Here is an 18,382-nt window from a genome sequence, read left to right as displayed (position 1 = left end):
AACGACCACAGCTATGAGCTCTTCAAGTTGTCTGGCTCACTGTGCGAGGGTGAAAGTATTGGACTAACTTTTAGGTATCTTTAACGACTGGAATTTGACTCAAACTATCCTCAAAATGGTGAGTTCGTTTTCAGGCACACGACCCGTTGTTCTAATTTAGTGGTGAGTCAGACTATTCCGACAGTCCACTGGACTGCACCTGTCGCTACCACAAGGTGACTGTGTCGGAGTCATTTTAAACTGTATACCGGATTGGTATTTGTCATTAATCGTTTCCCCTCTCTATACACCATAATTATCTTGACACAATTGCATCGTTTATTTCTAAATGTTAGATGTGTTGGGTTCAGTATTTCTGCTGAAGCGACAGTCGGAAGTAAGTTGTATTTCCTCGAACTGCACTCCTCTGCGGAACAGGTTTCGTCGCTTGGCTGGTGACTCTGCAGCCATGGTGACAGTTGAAAGCTGGTTCAGGTGTATTTGCCTGTACAGGCTCCCTGCGCCTTAGGCGTCATCCAGGTAGCAAAAATAGGTGGGGGGTTTTAGATGTTGGATTGGTTGGCTAAACATTCTGAATGTATTCAGATACACGTTCGGTTTTGGTTCAAGTGTAGGGGACAGATTACGTTTTGTAAACATTTATCATAGGTGTCATCAACGTTTGGTTAACGTTTTTATAGTAGGTGTATTTTACGACGTTGGTTGGGTTTCAAACGTCCAACGTTGACCAATGTTTAGCAAACGTTGGTAATAGATGTTATATGCGACCATTGCTTCAGCTAATAAAGACAGGAAATACAATAAAACTGTTAATTACTAACTCTTGACTAACTATAATTTGATTGGGAATTATTTACATGACTGAAAAGGGGACTATTATAGATAATATTGTATTCAACCAACAAGGAAATACAATATAAAACAGTTAATTACTAACTATTGATGAATTATAATTGGATTAATAACTAATTACATTACTATTTCCTTCTTTTATTTACCAATGGACACATTTAATAAAATCACTGGTTACAAAATGTCCTCTTTAGTCAAAAAGCATTAGGGTCGATTCCGGGTTTGTGCTCCTTCTGTGTCTTGGGCTTCTGTCTCTTTCAGGTGCTGTGGACTGAAACTGAGCGTTAACTCATCATTGTCATCACAGTCAGCTCGTGCTCTCACACCATTTGACTGAGCGTTAACTCATCATTGTCATCACAGTCAGCTCGTGCTCTCACACCATTTGACTGAGAGTTAACTCATCATTGTCATCAGTCAGCTGACACCATTTGACTTTGAGTTAACTCATCATTGTCATCACAGTCAGCTCGTCTCTCACACCATTTGACTCTTAACTCATCACATCATTTGACTGACTGAGCGTTAACTCATCATTGTCATCAGTCAGCTCGTGCTCTCACACCATTTGACTGAGCGTTAACTCATCATTGTCATCAGTTAACTCATCATTGTCATCACAGTCAGTCAGCTCTCACACCATTTGACTGAGCTTAACTCATCATTGTCACCATTTGACTTTGACTGAGTTAACTCATCATTGTCACCACAGTCAGCTCGTGCTCTCTCACACCATTTGACTGAGAGTTAACTCATCATTGTCATCAGTCAGCTCGTGCTCTCACACCATTTGACTGAGAGTTAACTCATCATTGTCACCACAGTCAGCTCGTGCTCTCTCACACCATTTGACTGAGAGTTAACTCATCATTGTCATCAGTCAGCTCGTGCTCTCTCACACCATTTGACTGAGCGTTAACTCATCATTGTCATCACAGTCAGCTCGTGCTCTCACACCATTTGACTGAGCGTTAACTCATCATTGTCATCACAGTCAGCTCGTGCTCTCTCACACCATTTGGGCAGACAGCTCTTTCTGTTTATCTGCGACTCTTCTCAGATGTGTCAATTTCGACAAGTAACATTACAGAAGAAGATATCTAATCAAAGTTTATTTGTCACGTGTGCGGAATACAACAGGTGTAGTAGACCTTACAGTGAAATGCTGAACACAACAGGTGTAGTAGACCTTACAGTGAAATGCTTACTTACAGGCTCTAACCAATAGTGCAAAAAAGGTATTCGGTGAACAATAGGTAAGTAAAGAAATAAAACAACATTTAAAAAGACGGGCTATGAAAGTAGCGACGCTACATACAGACACCGGTTCGTCAAGTTGAATTGAGGTAGTATGTAGATATGGTTAAAGTGATTATGCATATGATGAACAGAGAGTTGCAGTAGCGTAAAAGAGGGGGTGGTGGGTGGGACACAATGCAGATAGCCAGGTTAGCCCATGTGCGGGAGCACTGGTTGGTCGGCCCAATTGAGGTAGTATGTACATAAATGTATAGTTAAAGTGACTATACATATATGATAAACAGAGAGTAGCAGCAGCATAAAAGAGGGTTGGGGGGGCACACAATGCAAATAGTCCGGGTAGCCATTTGATTACCTGTTCAGGAGTCTTATGGCTTGGGGGTAAAAACTGTAGAGAAGCCTTTTTGTCCTAGACTTGGCACTCCGGTACCGCTTGTCATGCGGTAGTAGAGAGAACAGTCTATGACTGGGGTGGCTGGGGTCTATTACAATTTTTAGGGCCTTCCTCTGACACCGCCTGGTGTAGAGGTCCTGGATGGCAGGCAGCTTAGCCCCAGTGATGTACTGGGCTGTACGCACAACCCTCTGTTGTGCCTTGCGGTCAGAGGCTGAGCAATTGCTGTACCAGGCAGTGATGCAACCAGTCAGGATGCTCTCTGTTGCAGCTGTAGAACCTTTTGGGGATCTCGGGACCCATGCCAAATCTTTTTAGTTTCCTGAGGGGGACTAGACATTGTCGTGCCCTCTTCACGACTGTCTTGGTGTGTTTGGACCATTCTAGTTTGTTGTTGATGTGGACACAAAGGAACTCGAAGTTACCTAGCATTAGTGTTGAAGTGAACAAACATGGCTGTACCCATAAAGTAGACCCTTCGACAACTTAATAGGTTGTATAGTTACTAATGTATAGTTAGGCATAGCTACTGCTGTTGCTTTGCTAATGTTTTGCTTCATAGATTACTGCGGTATTTAGCTAGACTAGGCTAAACATCCAGCTGTTGTATTAGTGAGCTACGACGGAGTCGATCATTCAAAATAATTATTCAGAGAAATTACAATGAAGAACATTTTTATGTAAGTAAAACACTTGTTGCGTACTGTTAATGAACACAACATATCTGAGGAACTTCATCTGTCCTACCTTTGATCTGTATTTGTTGCCCCCCTCTTTGTGGCATCTGCTGCAGGCCTCTGAATGAGATTGAAACACTTCCGTTTAATTATTAGTAAAGCAGCACAATATGGTATTATAATGTAGATCTAGGACAAGGAGGCCAATGGATTCTGGGTAAATAGATGCTGGTTGCCTTCTGAGCTATAAATAATAAAGGTTCTACTAGGGTGTCCGGTGTTAATGTGCATCTACTTCGTCGTGACTCTTAAAAGAGTTAGATCTTCGAATGGCAACTTTTTTTTCTACCTTTCATACTGAACTGTGACCACAGTCTGCTGGTCCCAATGCGCCCTATCAGCCTCCACAGTCTTCCCCACTGTGTTGAACCCATACATACTGAGATAGGATGTCGAGTAATTAAGAATTTGATTCCTGGTATGTCTGACAGAACCAATGAAAAGCATGTGCCCTACAGTAGTAGTCCTATAATACTTTATCGGCCGGTGTTTATCTTTTTGTGTTGAAGAAGTACTTGCAGTGAGAGCACACCAAGTTCTCCTCTGTTGACATCTGCTTACACAGAGGCTTCAGGTCAGCCACAGAGTCTAACAGTGATGGCAGAATGTCGAGGTCCTCAGCTATGGTCGATGGCCTTGTAGCATTAAGGAGCCTCAGTTGCTCTTGCTGGTTCTCAATTATAATGTCTAGCTTCATCAGTACCTGTGTCTGGAAGGTTTAACAAGACGACAACATTGATTAAAACGGAGACACGTAATTGGGTCCTAGACGAGCTGTTTTAGCAGAAAGGAGGGGGAGTTGCTATTTTGACAAAAGCACTTAAATCCCAGATTAAGACATTGCATTTATCTCCTGAGACTGAACAGCACTTGTGGCTGCAGATTCCTTTTGTTGGAGACTTATGAGGATTCATAGGAGGTTTAGCGTAAAGCAGTTCATTCATTCTTAACAGTGAATTGTGACATTTCAGAAAAACACAACGGTTTTGGTTGAGGGGAAAATAGAGATGGATGTGTCAATACTGTTTGGCACTACTAAGGGAGGTTGACTGTGTTCTGTAACAGATATGTATCATTCTTACTGGATGCTACAGGTAACGCTAGTCCGCCAGTTGTTGTTTTGGCTGGTAGGCCTGTAGGAAGTTGAAGATTGGATAAAACTCCAGTGTGTGAATTCTATATGCTATTAGTCATCACCAAAGACAAATGGACTGTGACACACACTTTAGATCTGTACTAGAGGTCGACAGATTATGATTTTTCAACACCGATACCGATTATTGGAGGACCAAAAAAAAACGATGCCGATTTTTATTTATTTGTAATAATGACACAACAATACTGAATGAACACTTATTTTAACTTAATATAATACATCAATAAAATCAATTTAGCCTCAAGTAAATAATGAAACATGTTCAATTTGGTTTAAATAATGCAAAAACAAAGTGTTGGAGAAGAAAGTAAAAGTGCAATATGTGCTATGTAAGAAAGCTAACGTTTCAGTTCCTTGCTCAGAACATGAGAACATATGAAAGCTGGTGGTTCCTTTTAACATGAGTCTTCAATATTCCCAGGTAAGAAGTTTTAGGTTGTTGTTATTATAGGACTATTTCCCTCTATACCATTTGTATTTCATTAACCTTTGACTATTGGATATTCTTATAGGCACTTTAGTATTGCCAGTGTAACAGTATAGCTTCAGCAACATAACGATAACAGCCATCATCGAAGCAGCGTTACCCATGCAGAGCAAGGGGAACAATCACTAGAAGGCTCAGAGCGAGTGATATTTGAAACTCTATTAGCGCGCGCTAACTAGCTAGCAATTTCACTTCGGTTACACCAGCCTCATCTCGGGAGCTGATAGGCTTGAAGTCATAAACAGCGGCAATGCTTGACGCACAAGGAAGAGCTGCTGGCAAAACGCTTGAAAGTGCTGTTTGAATGAGTGTTTACGTGCCTGCTTCTGCCTACCACTGCTCAGTCAGATACTTGTATGCTCAGTCAGATTATATGCAACGCAGGACACGCTAGATAATATCTAGTAATATATCAACCATGTGTAGTTAACTAGTGATTATGATTGATGGTTTTTTATAAGATAAGTTTAATGCTAGCTAGCAACTTACCTTGGCTTACTGCATTCGCGTAACAGGCAGTCTCCTTGTGGAGTGCAACGAGAGAGGCAGGTCATTATTGCGTTGGACTAGTAAACTGTAAGATTGCAAGATTGGATCCCCCGAGCTGACAAGGTGAAAATCTGTCGTTCTGCCCCTGAACAAGGCAGTTAACCCATTGTTCCTAGGCGTCATTGAAAATAAGAATGTGTTCTTAACTGACTTGCCTAGTTAAATAAAGGTATAATTTTAATTTATTTTTTACAAAAATCGGCGCCCAAAAATACCAATTTCCGATTGTTACGATAACTTGAAATCGGCCCTAATTAATCGGCCATTCTGATTTAATCGGTTGACCTCTAATCTGTACTTCTCCACCTCAGATTTTAAATTAATGTGATGGCTTAATTTGATGATATTCTATATACACTGTGGCCATGAGTATGTGGACACCTGGCCATCACACCTATATGAGCTTGTTGGACATCTCATTCCAAAACCATGGGCATTAATATGGAGTCGGGCCCCCCTTTGTGGCTATGACAGCTGCCACTCTTCGGGGGAGGCTTTCCACAAGGTTTGAGTGCGCCTGTGCGACACAGTCATGCTGGAACAGGAAAGGGCCTTCCCCAAACTGTTTCCACAAAGTTGGAAGCACCCAATTGTCTAAAATGTATTTGTATCCTGTAGCATTAAAATGACCCTTCACTGGAGCTAAAGGCTCATCTGGATTTATGCACCAGTTAGCAATGGGTGTGGCTGAAACACCTGAACTCAATAATTAGTAGGGGTGTCCACATACTTTTGGACATAGTGTATGCCACTGTCCAAAATGTTGGTAACTCTTTGTAGGCCTTTCCTTTTCGCAGGATATCTTTTGGGTAATTACAAATCATAAGAAGCGTGATTTTATTTATTTTTTTTGCATTGGGCAAAAATTCTGTTCATTGTGAAATCATAAATAATTGTTCCATATAAGACACTTTGTCCTGATATCTGGGCGGTAGGGGTAAACAAAGTTTTCTCTGGAATGCAGGGTTCTGTAAAGAACTCATCTATATCAGCTGTTGGGTACAAAACAGAAAACATGTCATAAGCATCGGATCTACACATATGTTAATATACTCGGTGTATAATCAATTTATTGCTGCATGTATTGGTCGTGTCACTGAGATTATATATACACACAGTGGCTAGTGGGGTGCTTAGTTGAGTAATTGGGTGGGTTAATTCATTTAAATAAATAATTTGGATAATCGCCTTGTGTTGGCTGGCTGGAGGAGGAAGACTCTTACTCTTCGTAAGTGGCCAAGGGCTACAGCTGGCTGGTTGGCAGGCTGTAGCTGGAGACAGAACAGAGATTGCCATGTTTCAAAGCAAACTGACTTGATTTAAGTTACGTTGAAACATCTGTGTCAGTGAACACACCTGGAGCTTGGCTTGAGAAATCCAGGAGAATGATGATTCGAGTAACGTTACGGCTGGTCAGCCGGCTGGTTAACTAGGAGAACGGTAAAGTCCGTGTTAATAACACTAGTTGACTAACGTTCGTCAATTTAGCTAGCGTTACGTTAAGTGAGTCAACGGAGTTGGGTAAGGTTAAGTTAATGTTAGCTAGCTAACTCCAAGCATTCAGTTATTTAATAATCGAACATCAACTCTGATAACATAAAATATAATGTTACATGTTATCACACATACAAATGACCCACTGACCCGACGACGTTACTGGGTTATGTGTTAATAACATTTAGACTACGTTACCCAGCAGGCTATGCGGATGGTTAAAGAATGGCTAAACATGGAGTTTTCTAGCTGAAGTATATGTTCATTAAAAGTAGTTAAACCTACGCCCCAGTTTGTCATTATATAAGGGACAAACATAAGTTACTGCAGTGAATACGCTCAAGTGACTGAAAAAAATAGCGTATTTTTGTCACTCAAGTGGTCGGGCGTATCGGCATTCCGCAAACATTACCAAATCCTTACCTACTGGCTATGTTGGAATAGGTTTCAAATACATTCATTTTGAAACCTTCTGACAACGTTTAGAAACATTGGCCAAGAGTTCCCTTTCATGCGTGTCAAACAGGGCCAAATCTCAACCTATAGGCAACTTTGGAATATGTTTATTTGGGAATGTTGGGAGAACATTGTTACGTTTTGTTTTTGCAACACCAATATACAACCTAAGTCCAAAGTTGGTTTCGGTTCCAGGAACGATTTGTGCTACTTGGGAGTAGCCTATTTGGGACTCTGCACAAAGTATCTGCCGTGACTGTTCAATGTCTTTGAATATACAGTATCTCCAAATGAACATTTAGAAAGGTATGGCGTTTTCATTGTAGAAAACCTTGCTTTTCTGAGTAAACTTAGTGTAGATATAAATAATATATTCCCCAGTCTGTCCTTCCTTGTCAAATCAAAGAATCCCTCAAAAGTCCCTGAAATATTAATATTTTATTTTACCTTTCATTGACAACAATGCACATCTCTGCAGTGCAAGGTTGAGAAAAAACATTTACTCTGAAATTAACTTGAACTTTATTTTGTATTCTGTATGTACTCTGTTCTTGTCAGACCAAAGAATGGATGTCCCTGAATATAAATGGCTTTGCTGGTGCTGCCAGGTGGCTCACTTCAACAGTTGACAATAATACACATTGCCCAGATATTCAAGTAAACACATGCAGGAAAATGAAACCACAGTGCCTTTTGCCCTCGTCACTCAGGTCCTAAAACAAAGATCACGTTGGACATCTAGCTGAACAAAGCAAGGAAATGTACGCTCTAAACAGTACGAATACATCTCCTCAACTCTTGGGAAGCAAAGCCATAGACCCAACCTCTTTTGTTTGATGCTATCTGCTTACTTTTTGAAATGTTTTTATTGAACTAGGAAAGTCAGTTTCGAGAAGAAATTCTTATTTTACAATGACCTTCCCCTATCCCGGATGACGCTGGGCCATTTGTGCGCAGCCTTATGGAACTCCTGATTACGAACTGTTGTGATTACAGCCCAGGATCAAACCAGGGTCTGTAGTGATGCCTCTAGCACTGCTTACCTCCACCCCCCCTCCTTTTCTTTCATCTCAGGTTGAGGTACCTTTTATCCCTCCCCCTCTTTCCCTTTCTGCCTTATTCTCAATTTCTCTTCCCTTTGTCTTGTTAGGTTAGTAAATGAACATCTTCACTGGACTGCCTCAGCCCTTGGTGCCCTTTTGCCCTCCTTTGTAAAAAAAATTTTTTTTAAAAAAGGCCTTTTATTTGGTGGTGGTATTTTTTTTACTGATCTTATTTTATTTTTGGTCTCTTCTAACTTGTAGCTTTTAAATGCAACAAATTGCCTATCAAACTAGAAAATTTCTCAAACTTGTGATTCTTGGGAAAAAGTTCTTTAGCCACCGCGAGTGAGGCAGTGCGTTGCTGCACACGTCTTCGTCACATGCGCCAACTGTCCACCGGCAACGAGCGGTGAGTTTGAAATGAATACTGCCAGTAGTAGGTTACTTTGGATTGCTAGCATGTGTTGTCTCCCGGTCAGGGACAGAATATTAGCTAGGATATTTGACCGAATATCCTAGCTGATTCATCTAGCCTACATTAGAGATCATCGGGTGATTATAGCACACCCCATTAGTATTTCTAGCAAAGGTACTTCACTAATTCCCTTTTATCTTTGGTTTTAGCTTGCTTAGCCTACAATGTGTGATGACTGTGTTTTTGCAGAAAATTAAGGCCCATGATAAAACAGAATTTGGCTACAGGAGCAGTAAGAAAGTATGAATAGAATTGAAGAATGGGGGGGGGGGGGGTGCAGCACTACCAAAGGTCTATGCATGGTGCTGATGGGGCTCCAGGGAAGAGTTATTACAGGGGGCCTTGTATATAGCTTGAGTCAGGCGTCATTCAGTGACTCACTGTGTGTGTGTGTGTGTGTGTCTGTTTTTCAGTTGAATACGCAGATTACTTTTATACATATTCTTTGAAATAAACACCGATTCAGTCTGGCACTACTCATTGACAACCACCATCTGACATGACAGGGTTGGTGTACTGCATGCTGTTATTGCTGAATTGTCCGTGTTTACTTGAAGGAAGGATGCATTCTCAAATTATTGGAACCCAGCATCCTTCCTGGCCTATATTTCTCTTTCTCTTCTCTGTGCTCTCACTGTGGTCCTGTATGGCTCAGTTGGTAGAGCATGGGGCTTGCCATGCCAGGATTGTGGGTTTCATTCCCTGGGCCACCCGTACGTAAAATGTATGCAAGCATGACTGTAGGTCTCTTTGGATCAAAGCGTCTGCTAAATGGCATACGTTATTGTTGTATTACTAACCTTCTGGTGCATCTTGTCCTGTAGATGGATTTCCTGCTGCTCTTCAGTCGCCAAGGCAAGCTCCGCCTCCAGAAGTGGTTCACGCCCATCCCTGAGCGAGAGAAGAAGAAGATCGTCAGGGACATGACCACCATGGTGTTGGGGCGGAAACCACGCTCCTGCAACTTCCTGCACTGGAAAGACCTGAAGATCGTCTACAAGAAGTGAGAAGGGGAGTGTACAGGAGGGAGGGGGAGGGGAGATGAATAGCAAGCGGTGTGCTCCTCTCCTAAGGTTGCTTATCAGAAGACTAAAGTGGCTTCCTTCTTCATATTCAATAATCTGAACTCTAACTGTATTACTCTGTTATTCCTCTCTCGCTCACCCTCTCACTCTCTCTACCGCTTTCTCTCTCTCTGCATGGTAGGTATGCCAGTCTGTATTTCTGCTGTGGTCTAGATGCTGAGGAGAATGAGCTGCTAGCCCTGGAGGTGCTGCATCGCTATGTGGAGCTGCTGGACAAGTACTTTGGCAATGTATGATTCTCTCACATTTGTGTTGATCTCTCTCTCTCCCCCCTCCAATTTCCTCCCCCTATTTATCTTTTTCAACATTGCATTGCCTGCATAGTATATATTTTACACCGTAAACTGATTTGTGCTAGACTGGACTCTACTTCTTGAACGTTGGTTAATTGTCTTCTTCCTCTCCCAAGGTATGTGAGCTGGACATAATCTTTAACTTTGAAAAGGCTTACTTCATCCTGGATGAGTTTCTGTTGGGGGAGAGGTGCAGGAGACGTCCAAACAGGTCGTAACCCGCTCCATCGAGGCCTCAGACATGCTACAGGAGGTGAGTGAGAAACCGCGCTCAAGGTAGATGTTGCCCATGACACAGATCGAGGATCAGTGTTTTCCACTTCCAATCGTAACTGAGACTATTTTGGGGAGAATTGTCAAAACTGACCTTAGATCAGTGTCTAGAAGCAACATTGTAAATGCTTTATCTTACGTTCTGATATTGACCTGTTTTTCTACATATGATTTGCCTGGCACAATTATTATAGTTACATAATAATTAACCTAATGTTTATTTCGGATTGAATGCACCATTTAGTAACAAGTAGTTACCAATTTTAATGAATTCTTTAAAGTGGGTACTGAAAAGTACCTATGTTACCCTATAATTCATTAGTAAAAACCCGATGAAAGTGGACTGTTGAAATGGTGTTAATGTCTCATGGATTGACTGCAGTGCTGTTGACTGACTCCTGATGAGCTCTCTTCTCCTGTCTCATCGCTAATAGGCTTCCCTACATGACCCATATTAACGGGTTTACTTATGGCCCTATTATCCTCATTCTGTCTGTCATGAGACTGAACCCATTTAGATTCTTCTGGCTCTCGTTGCTGTAGGTCTGCTTTGGCAGGAGCTGTCTACTCTCTGTACTATCCATGCAGCCTCTCTGTGGTGCTATAGGCACCAAGCGACACTCTGCATGGCCCTTTTTGCTTTTACTTAGGGATGTGCATTTGAAAACTCGTATTCGGCATGTTATTGTGAAATGGGGAAGAAGTTTGCAGTATGCTATTGGTCGTTCCAATTACTGGTTGTTCTGATACAACTGAAAAGGAACTAACATTATTTTACTGCACTCGACATAGTCACCAAATAATAAGTTAATCTTAGAATTTGACATTTTGTCAGCGCTTATAAATTCCACCTACTAAATAGTTGCATTGTAAGTGTTGAACTTTTATTTGGCTATTAACAAACAAATACAAACCTTGAATCGAGTACTCACGCCCATCCCTAGTTTCACGATCTGCTTGCTTAGGAAATACAACTAACATATTGATCCTAGTCTCTATTGCATGCTATCTGAACAGTTGCATCATCACTCATTTGATTCTTCATCACCTTCATCATCATTGCTTTAGGCTGAGATTGACAACAGTGATTATGATCTGGAGCTTGGATGGCCTTGAATTTGGACAAAGGTTAGAGGCTAATGATTGTGATTCTATTAGTAGCATAGTGCCGTGTGTAAACGTTCTATGCTTATGTCTTAATGGATGTGAGCTACATACAAATATGTTATGTAGGTGTGATGGAATATTCATGACATTAAAACAAGGCTTGTTGATATGGAGATCACACAATGAATTTGTCCATCTCTCCTCTCCAGACCATGGAGGAATACATGAGCAAGCCTGCGTTCTAATACTGGAACCGGGGATCTACACACACAAGAAGGAATGTGGAATACAGGACCATTCCAGAACTGGAAGTCTTCCTACTGTACAGAATCCATGGAATTACGAGGTCCAGAATTCTATTTCTATGATGGAATTTGTCTGCTGAGGTGGGCAGGATGTTTTATCCTGGATTGTTGTGTTCTAAATACGGCTTTATTTTTCCTCGTGAGATAAGGACGAGACTTTAGCTGTTATTATTGATATGATCACCCATCCCCCTGGATCCTTGAAGTAGTTACTGAAAACTAGGGTTATAACAATCCTAATATATCACCACGAAGTGCTTTTGAATCAATTCTTGATTTCTTCAATGACATGTTGTGCATGTGAGATCATATGGAAATTGAAGAAGTGCCTCTTTAGAATATGTATTTGAAGTTGCATTTGAAATGCATCTTGTAGACTAGCCTTGTTTTGTATAATCTTGGTTGGGACTAGCCTTTTTGGAAAGGGTATTATTTATCTGGGTGAATGTTACGGTTTGTTTTTTATAAAACTAATTATTGATTTTGAATGTTGATGACGTTGGAATTAAAGTGCATTTTGATACTTGAATCTTCTGGGGATTTGTATTTCTGTTATCGGCTAGACTATTTCATGTTTGTCCTTATTTCACTTAAGCGCACGATGAGCATTGATAAACCAAGCACATTTATCTGTATATTTGTCATTTATAGGCTGCCACTGACACTTGAATCGTACATCTAATTCTGCTTCAACATTCTTTAGGTCCATGCTTTGCTCTAGAAGGAAGAGAAGCATAAAAAGAACATGAGCTTGTGGAATCCATATGTAGTTTAAGTCAGAAGTTTACATACTCTTAGGTTGGAGTCGTTAACTTGTTTTTCAACCATTCAACAAATGTATTGTTAAACTATAGTTTTGGCAAGTCGGTTCTACTTTGTGCACGACACACGTTATTTTTCCAACAATTGTTTACAGACAGATTATTTCACTTGTAATTCAGTGTATCACAATTCCAGTGGGTCAGAAGTTTACATACACTAAGTGGACTGTGCCTTTAAACAGCTTGGAAAATGATGTCATGGCTTTAGACGCTTCTGAAAGGCTAATTGACATAATTTGAGTCAATTGGAGGTGTACCTGTGGATGTATTTCAAGGCCTACCTTCAAACGCAGTGCCTCTTTGCTTGACATCATGGGAAAATCAAAAGAAATCAGCCAAGACCTCAGAAAACAAATTGTAGACATCCACAAGTCTGGTTCATCCTTAGGAGCAATGCCTGAAGGTACCACATTGTTCTGTATAAACACCATGTGACCAGGCAGCCATCATACCGCTGAACTGAACTGAAAAAGCGTGTGCAAGCAAGGAGGCCTATGAACCTGACTCAGTTACACCAGCTCTGTCAGGAGGAATGGGCCAAAATTCACCAGACTTATTGTGGGAAGCTTGTGGAAGGCTACCCGAAACGGTCGACCCAAGTTAAACAATTTAATGCAATGCTACCAAATACTAATTGAGTGTATGTGAACTTTTGACCCACTGGGAATGTGATGAAATAAATAAAAGCTGAAATCATTCTCTCTGCTATTATTCTGACATTTCACAGTCTTTAAATAAAGTGGTGATCCTAATTGACCTAAAATGGAATTTTTACTAGGATTAAATGTCAGGAATTGTGAAATACTGAGTTTAAATGTATTTGGTTGAGGTGTATGTAAACTTCTGACTTCAACTATATATCTAATCATCACTGTATCAATGTAGGTCTAGTGACCAGTGTATTATAATAAGACAACAGAACTCAGCAAGAAGAAAATAATACGCTAATACTTTATTAGTCTCCAACTTGTCACACTATTGAACATGTACAAAATGGTTTAGAAATTAGCGTATATATACCACAACAACCGAAAGAGTCCAACAATTACAGCGCTTGCAGCATCAGGGGGTTGGAAGGCAGGATGGTGACATCTTAATCTCTAGCCTATATCGGAATGACATTTTCACAATGTTACAAGATTGGGAACTCAGATATATACACGACACACACACTGCCTCCAGCCCAGCACACTTATATACGTTATATATATAATATATGATTTCCTTTACTATATATACACATTTTATGTAAACTAGCAGAATGGTTATTGATAGCATAAACATCATTTATTTAGTAGAGGATGTCTTAAGTCACTTGTCTTCACGGCGTAGCCTACATTCCAGCAACCGGTTTTCCGTGATGCTCCTTTTCCTCCTCCGTCTCTGGAGCTGCGGTCTCCTGTGAAACCTGATCTTTCACCTGCATCTCCGCGGGCTCCACTACCTCATTACCCTCTGAATCTCTCTTTGTCATTGTGTCCGCTTGGTCAAAGTAATCTTTCATGGCTTGTTCGTATAGCTCGTAAGGAAACTGTCCGTTCGCCTGAGATTGGGTGTTGCGTTTGTTGATCGTGCTGGGATACTTAGTTAATATTTTGGCCGCCAGAAATGTCATCATCTCATCTTCGTTTGCCTCATCGTTGTCAGATTCTCTCTTAAAAGGCATCTTGTTGAGCTCCGACATAAATAAGTTTTCCCTTCGGCCGGATGAGGATGGGACTTTTGGAGCAGCCGCGGGAGGCGGTGCTGGTGCTAAAACTCTCGCCGTGGCGGGTGGTGCTGAAACTCTGGGAGGGGAAGGGGCATTCTTGAGCGGCCGCCGACTCACAGGATAGTCGTTACTGATGGTTTCCATTTCTACGATATTCAGGAAGTCTTCCTCGTCCATGTCTTCAGGAGCATTTTTGACTGGCAGTCTCCGGCTGTAGTATCTGATCTTCGGGTTGCTGCTGGTCCTGTAGCGGGGGATGGCTTGTGGGTGATGGTCTAGTTTTCTGATTTCCTCCGTGATCAGCATGTCGATAAGATCCTCAGGGGGGATGTGGAGTTTGAGGGAGATCTTTAACAGCTCGTTCAGGGCCCGGGGGTCCACCATGGGGTGACGGATTAGTCTCTTTTTTTGCTCTCCGGTTTGCCTCTTGGCTGTCTCATGTTCGCTCATTCCCAGAATCTTCAACAGGTAATAATCTACTGGTTTAGTATCTTCCTCTGGGTCCTCTTTATTCTGGCCAGCTCTGCGCTGCATCTGCATTCCGTCGTCCTTCTTTTCCTCCTCCTCGTCATAGTTCTGCTGCAGAGCCCTGTCGAACTCCTCGTGGCTCCTGTTCACCACCTCCTCAGTCTCGACATTCTCCTCTACAGGAATCCACTCCTCCCCACCCGCCACATCCTCGTAGGCCAGGTTCCTCGGACTGAATGAATCGTCATCATCGTCAAAGATTTGGCGCTTCTGGTTGTTGGAGGTGGATGGTTTCCGCAGCTCTTTGAAGATGGATCGCAGGTTGTTGAGGCTCTGGGGGGTGTATTTTTCCTTCAGGTCCTCGGTGGCGCGCTTGGGGCTGTCTCTATCTTCCTCGTCCTCGAACATCAGCGGGTACTTCTTGTGCGGCCTCGGGAAGCCACTGTAGGCAGGCGTGTTCACGGGGCTGCCTGTGTTTGCTGAAGGGTGCCTGTGCACGCGGCGGTCATTCCCCGGCACCACAAGGGCGGGTCTGGGGGGACTAGCGAGCTGTTCCTGGAGGGTCCTGAGCAAGGCTCTCACCAACTGCTCAGCCGGGATGTCCTGCTGCCTCTGGGCCGGCGGGGAGGACTGCCTTTCGGGTGTGCCTTCACCCTGGAGAGAGGTGAGCTGCAGGAGGATGCGGAACTTCTCGACCTCATCATAGTCTTTTGTTGGCTCCTCTCTCTCTTGGCCCCCGTCTGTCCGCTGTTTCAGGCTCTCGATGTACTCCAGGGCTTTGATCATGTCGGAGCTGGGCAGGTAGACGGCGGGTTGCAGTTCTTCCGCCTCCCCGCCTCTGAGCCTGTGGTGGCGAGGGCGGGACGCGCCCTGCACAGGGAATGCATGGAGGAGGAGGAAAGCGAGAACAACAGCTTTTCCTGTGGATAGTTTAAAGAGTGACAGCATCTTATTTCAGCCTAGGGAGAGAGAGAGACAAAGGGATGAGTTCAATACAATGATATTCCTGAACACAGGGGCGTCAGGCACCCATTATTTTAGAGGGGGCACAAAGTATTTGAAGATGGGGGGTTAGAGAATTTAGCATTTTTCAACACCTGAAACATCTCTTTCCTGTAATCATTAATCATTATTTTTCTGCATAGGTTATCTAAGCAGGCCTCTTTACCTGTTCAATAATCATTTTAATAAATGATGCACATTGATTCTGTATCCCTTTCCTGCAGTCAAATTACCTAGGGTGGAATATTATTCATATTTTTCATAATTTCATAATTCAAAACCTGCTGAAAATCCAGTGTTTATATTTTAAACTGTATTTCAGTCTTCTGTGATGTATATAAGGTGTAATAGTGGGATGCAAACTCAAAATGGAATACATTTCAACCCTATATCTGACATGGTACAGGTGTCTTCTTATTTAAGCCCATAACCATGTGTGTGAGGTGTATACTTTGGTTTCAAAGTAGATTTGTTTTAGACCCTGATTTAGCCCACTGCAGTACAGTTAAGAACTGTTACGCTTTAGGAGTTTAGTACAACTGCCACACTTGTATATTGTATCACAGCCCACGAATTAAAGCATTTTTTGTATTTTCTGAAGAAGTTCAGCAGCCTTGCCAGAAGGCATGCTCGCTAAGATACAGATAACTGTCAACACTTTTTATTTTTCCTTTATTTAACTAGGCAAGTCAGTTAAGTAACCGGAAGGTTGCAAGTTCAAACCCCTGAGCTGACCAGGTACAAATGCCTGTTCAGGGTGCAGAACGACAGATTTGTACCTGGTCAGCTTGAACTTGCAACCTTCCGGTTACTGTCTGTCACCTGATCTCATTTATGTGATTCTGGAGTAGCGCCTGAGATGGCGTTTTCTGCCACATCAACAGAACACCAAATTATGGAATTTCTCGGAAGAATGGTGTCGCGTCCCTCCAATTGATTTTCAGATACTTGTTGAATCTATGCCAAGGCACATTGAAGCTGTTCTGGTGGCACTTTATGTTGGTGTTTCCTTTATTTGGGCAGTTATCTGTACTTAGACAAGCTATTTTAACTTGATTGATAGTTTGAAATGGCTTGGTAGCTAGTTGGGAGGTTGGGAACCTATCTAGCTGGCTAGCTAAAGCCAACTTCATAAAATTACTAGGTGGCTGGTATTACAAAGAAACAACAAAACAGAGTTTTTAATTCATTCATCAATAAGGAATAAATAGACTGCATAGCTTGATCAAATTAATTTACAAACATACATCCTGCAAGTCCTGCCCATCACCAGCAGCTAAAATCAAATCAAACGCACCTCCACTGATGATACTGTCTGTATGCACTAGAGTATCTAGCATCCTGTCTTGCATATCTTTGCTCCATGGTGCGCCTTGGAAGGAGCCACTTACTGGGGAGGGTGTGCCCCCTCCGCAAAATACACTGACAGATCTTTTTATAAGTAATGATGATAAAACATGGGCTTAAAAATGAAGTTTAGTAATTAATTCAACATCTGAAAACCCCCCTATGGGCTGCATTTTAATTAAATGTCCCCAATGTTTGAGCAGAATCTCAGTTCATTGATAACCCATAGACTATAAGTGGTTATTCAATGCACAAATTATACAAAGTTGGAGAAGTGCGCTATATTTGCGAATCATTCTATTTTAAATGACTATAGCCTACATCACAGGATGAGTCACTGGCCGTTGTCAGGGCAACCTTTAGCTTGTGGCTGCCTTTCTCCAAACCTTAATCTCTATTAAAACCCATATTAATAAACCAATTTCGCGAGGGATAGAATCAAAATTACTTCACATCGCAATTTTGCCCAGTGACAAAATACATGAATAGACTATTTGACATTCTTCACAACAACACACAGCTATCACTTATTCAAATAAATTCCAAGTGATTGCCGAGATCTGATGAGAGATGAGAACTTGAGGAGGAGAGATGAGGAGAGACAAAATCAAAACATGGAATGCTAGAAAGCCCACACATGAATCTACAAAACATCTTAGTCTTTGTTTGAGACATGCTACAAGTCATACGCATGGATTTTTACCTTTAGCAAGATGCTCAGACCGCAGTAGTGAACGTGTATAGCATCTCCTCCCAGTCTTTGGACGAGCGGTTCTGTTTTCAGCACCAGGACAGCTCCCAGCGATATATGAAGAAACACCTGATCCGCGCGTCATCACAGCAGCACGCACGCAATAACCAGTCTCTGGAAATCCATAATTATACAGTATTTAGGCTTATGATATGGCATGCTAAGACTACTGATGTGCTAAATATATATATGGATGTTGTCTGTTTCTAGCTGTATCAATTCTTATCTAAGCCCTATTCACAATTCCCATTGAAAAAGTGGTGGGCTATTTTTGGGAAAATGCTTGTACCAATGAGCTTTGTGAAGGCCAATAACT

The 18,382-nt window shown here is 41.9% G+C and overlaps 1 protein-coding gene and 1 pseudogene across 1 annotated transcript; one reads left to right on the top strand and one right to left on the bottom strand.

The window, feature by feature from the left end:
• Window positions 1-2: 2 nt before the first annotated feature.
• LOC135559043 (AP-1 complex subunit sigma-3-like) lies at window positions 3-12,495 on the top strand (annotated as a pseudogene).
• A 1,222-nt stretch (window positions 12,496-13,717) lies between these two features.
• Window positions 13,718-18,100, bottom strand: LOC135559039 (secretogranin-2b-like). Its single transcript, XM_064993359.1, has 2 exons — window positions 18,019-18,100; window positions 13,718-15,925 (listed from the first exon to the last, which is right to left on the bottom strand). Exon 2 carries the CDS (start codon window positions 15,912-15,914, stop codon window positions 14,121-14,123), a length of 1,794 nt encoding a protein of 597 aa, XP_064849431.1. The 5' UTR covers window positions 15,915-15,925; window positions 18,019-18,100; the 3' UTR covers window positions 13,718-14,120.
• Between the last annotated feature and the right edge of the window lie 282 nt (window positions 18,101-18,382).

The sequence above is a fragment of the Oncorhynchus masou genome, chromosome 17 (assembly GCF_036934945.1).
Source record: "Oncorhynchus masou masou isolate Uvic2021 chromosome 17, UVic_Omas_1.1, whole genome shotgun sequence".
In the NCBI taxonomy this organism is placed as follows: domain Eukaryota; kingdom Metazoa; phylum Chordata; class Actinopteri; order Salmoniformes; family Salmonidae; genus Oncorhynchus; species Oncorhynchus masou.
This window is presented reverse-complemented; position numbering and strand designations above follow the sequence as displayed.

Excerpts from the sequence above, each read along its gene's own strand:
- LOC135559039 (XM_064993359.1), bottom strand. The coding sequence starts at position 15,914 with ATGCTGTCACTCTTTAAACTATCCACAGGAAAAGCTGTTGTTCTCGCT.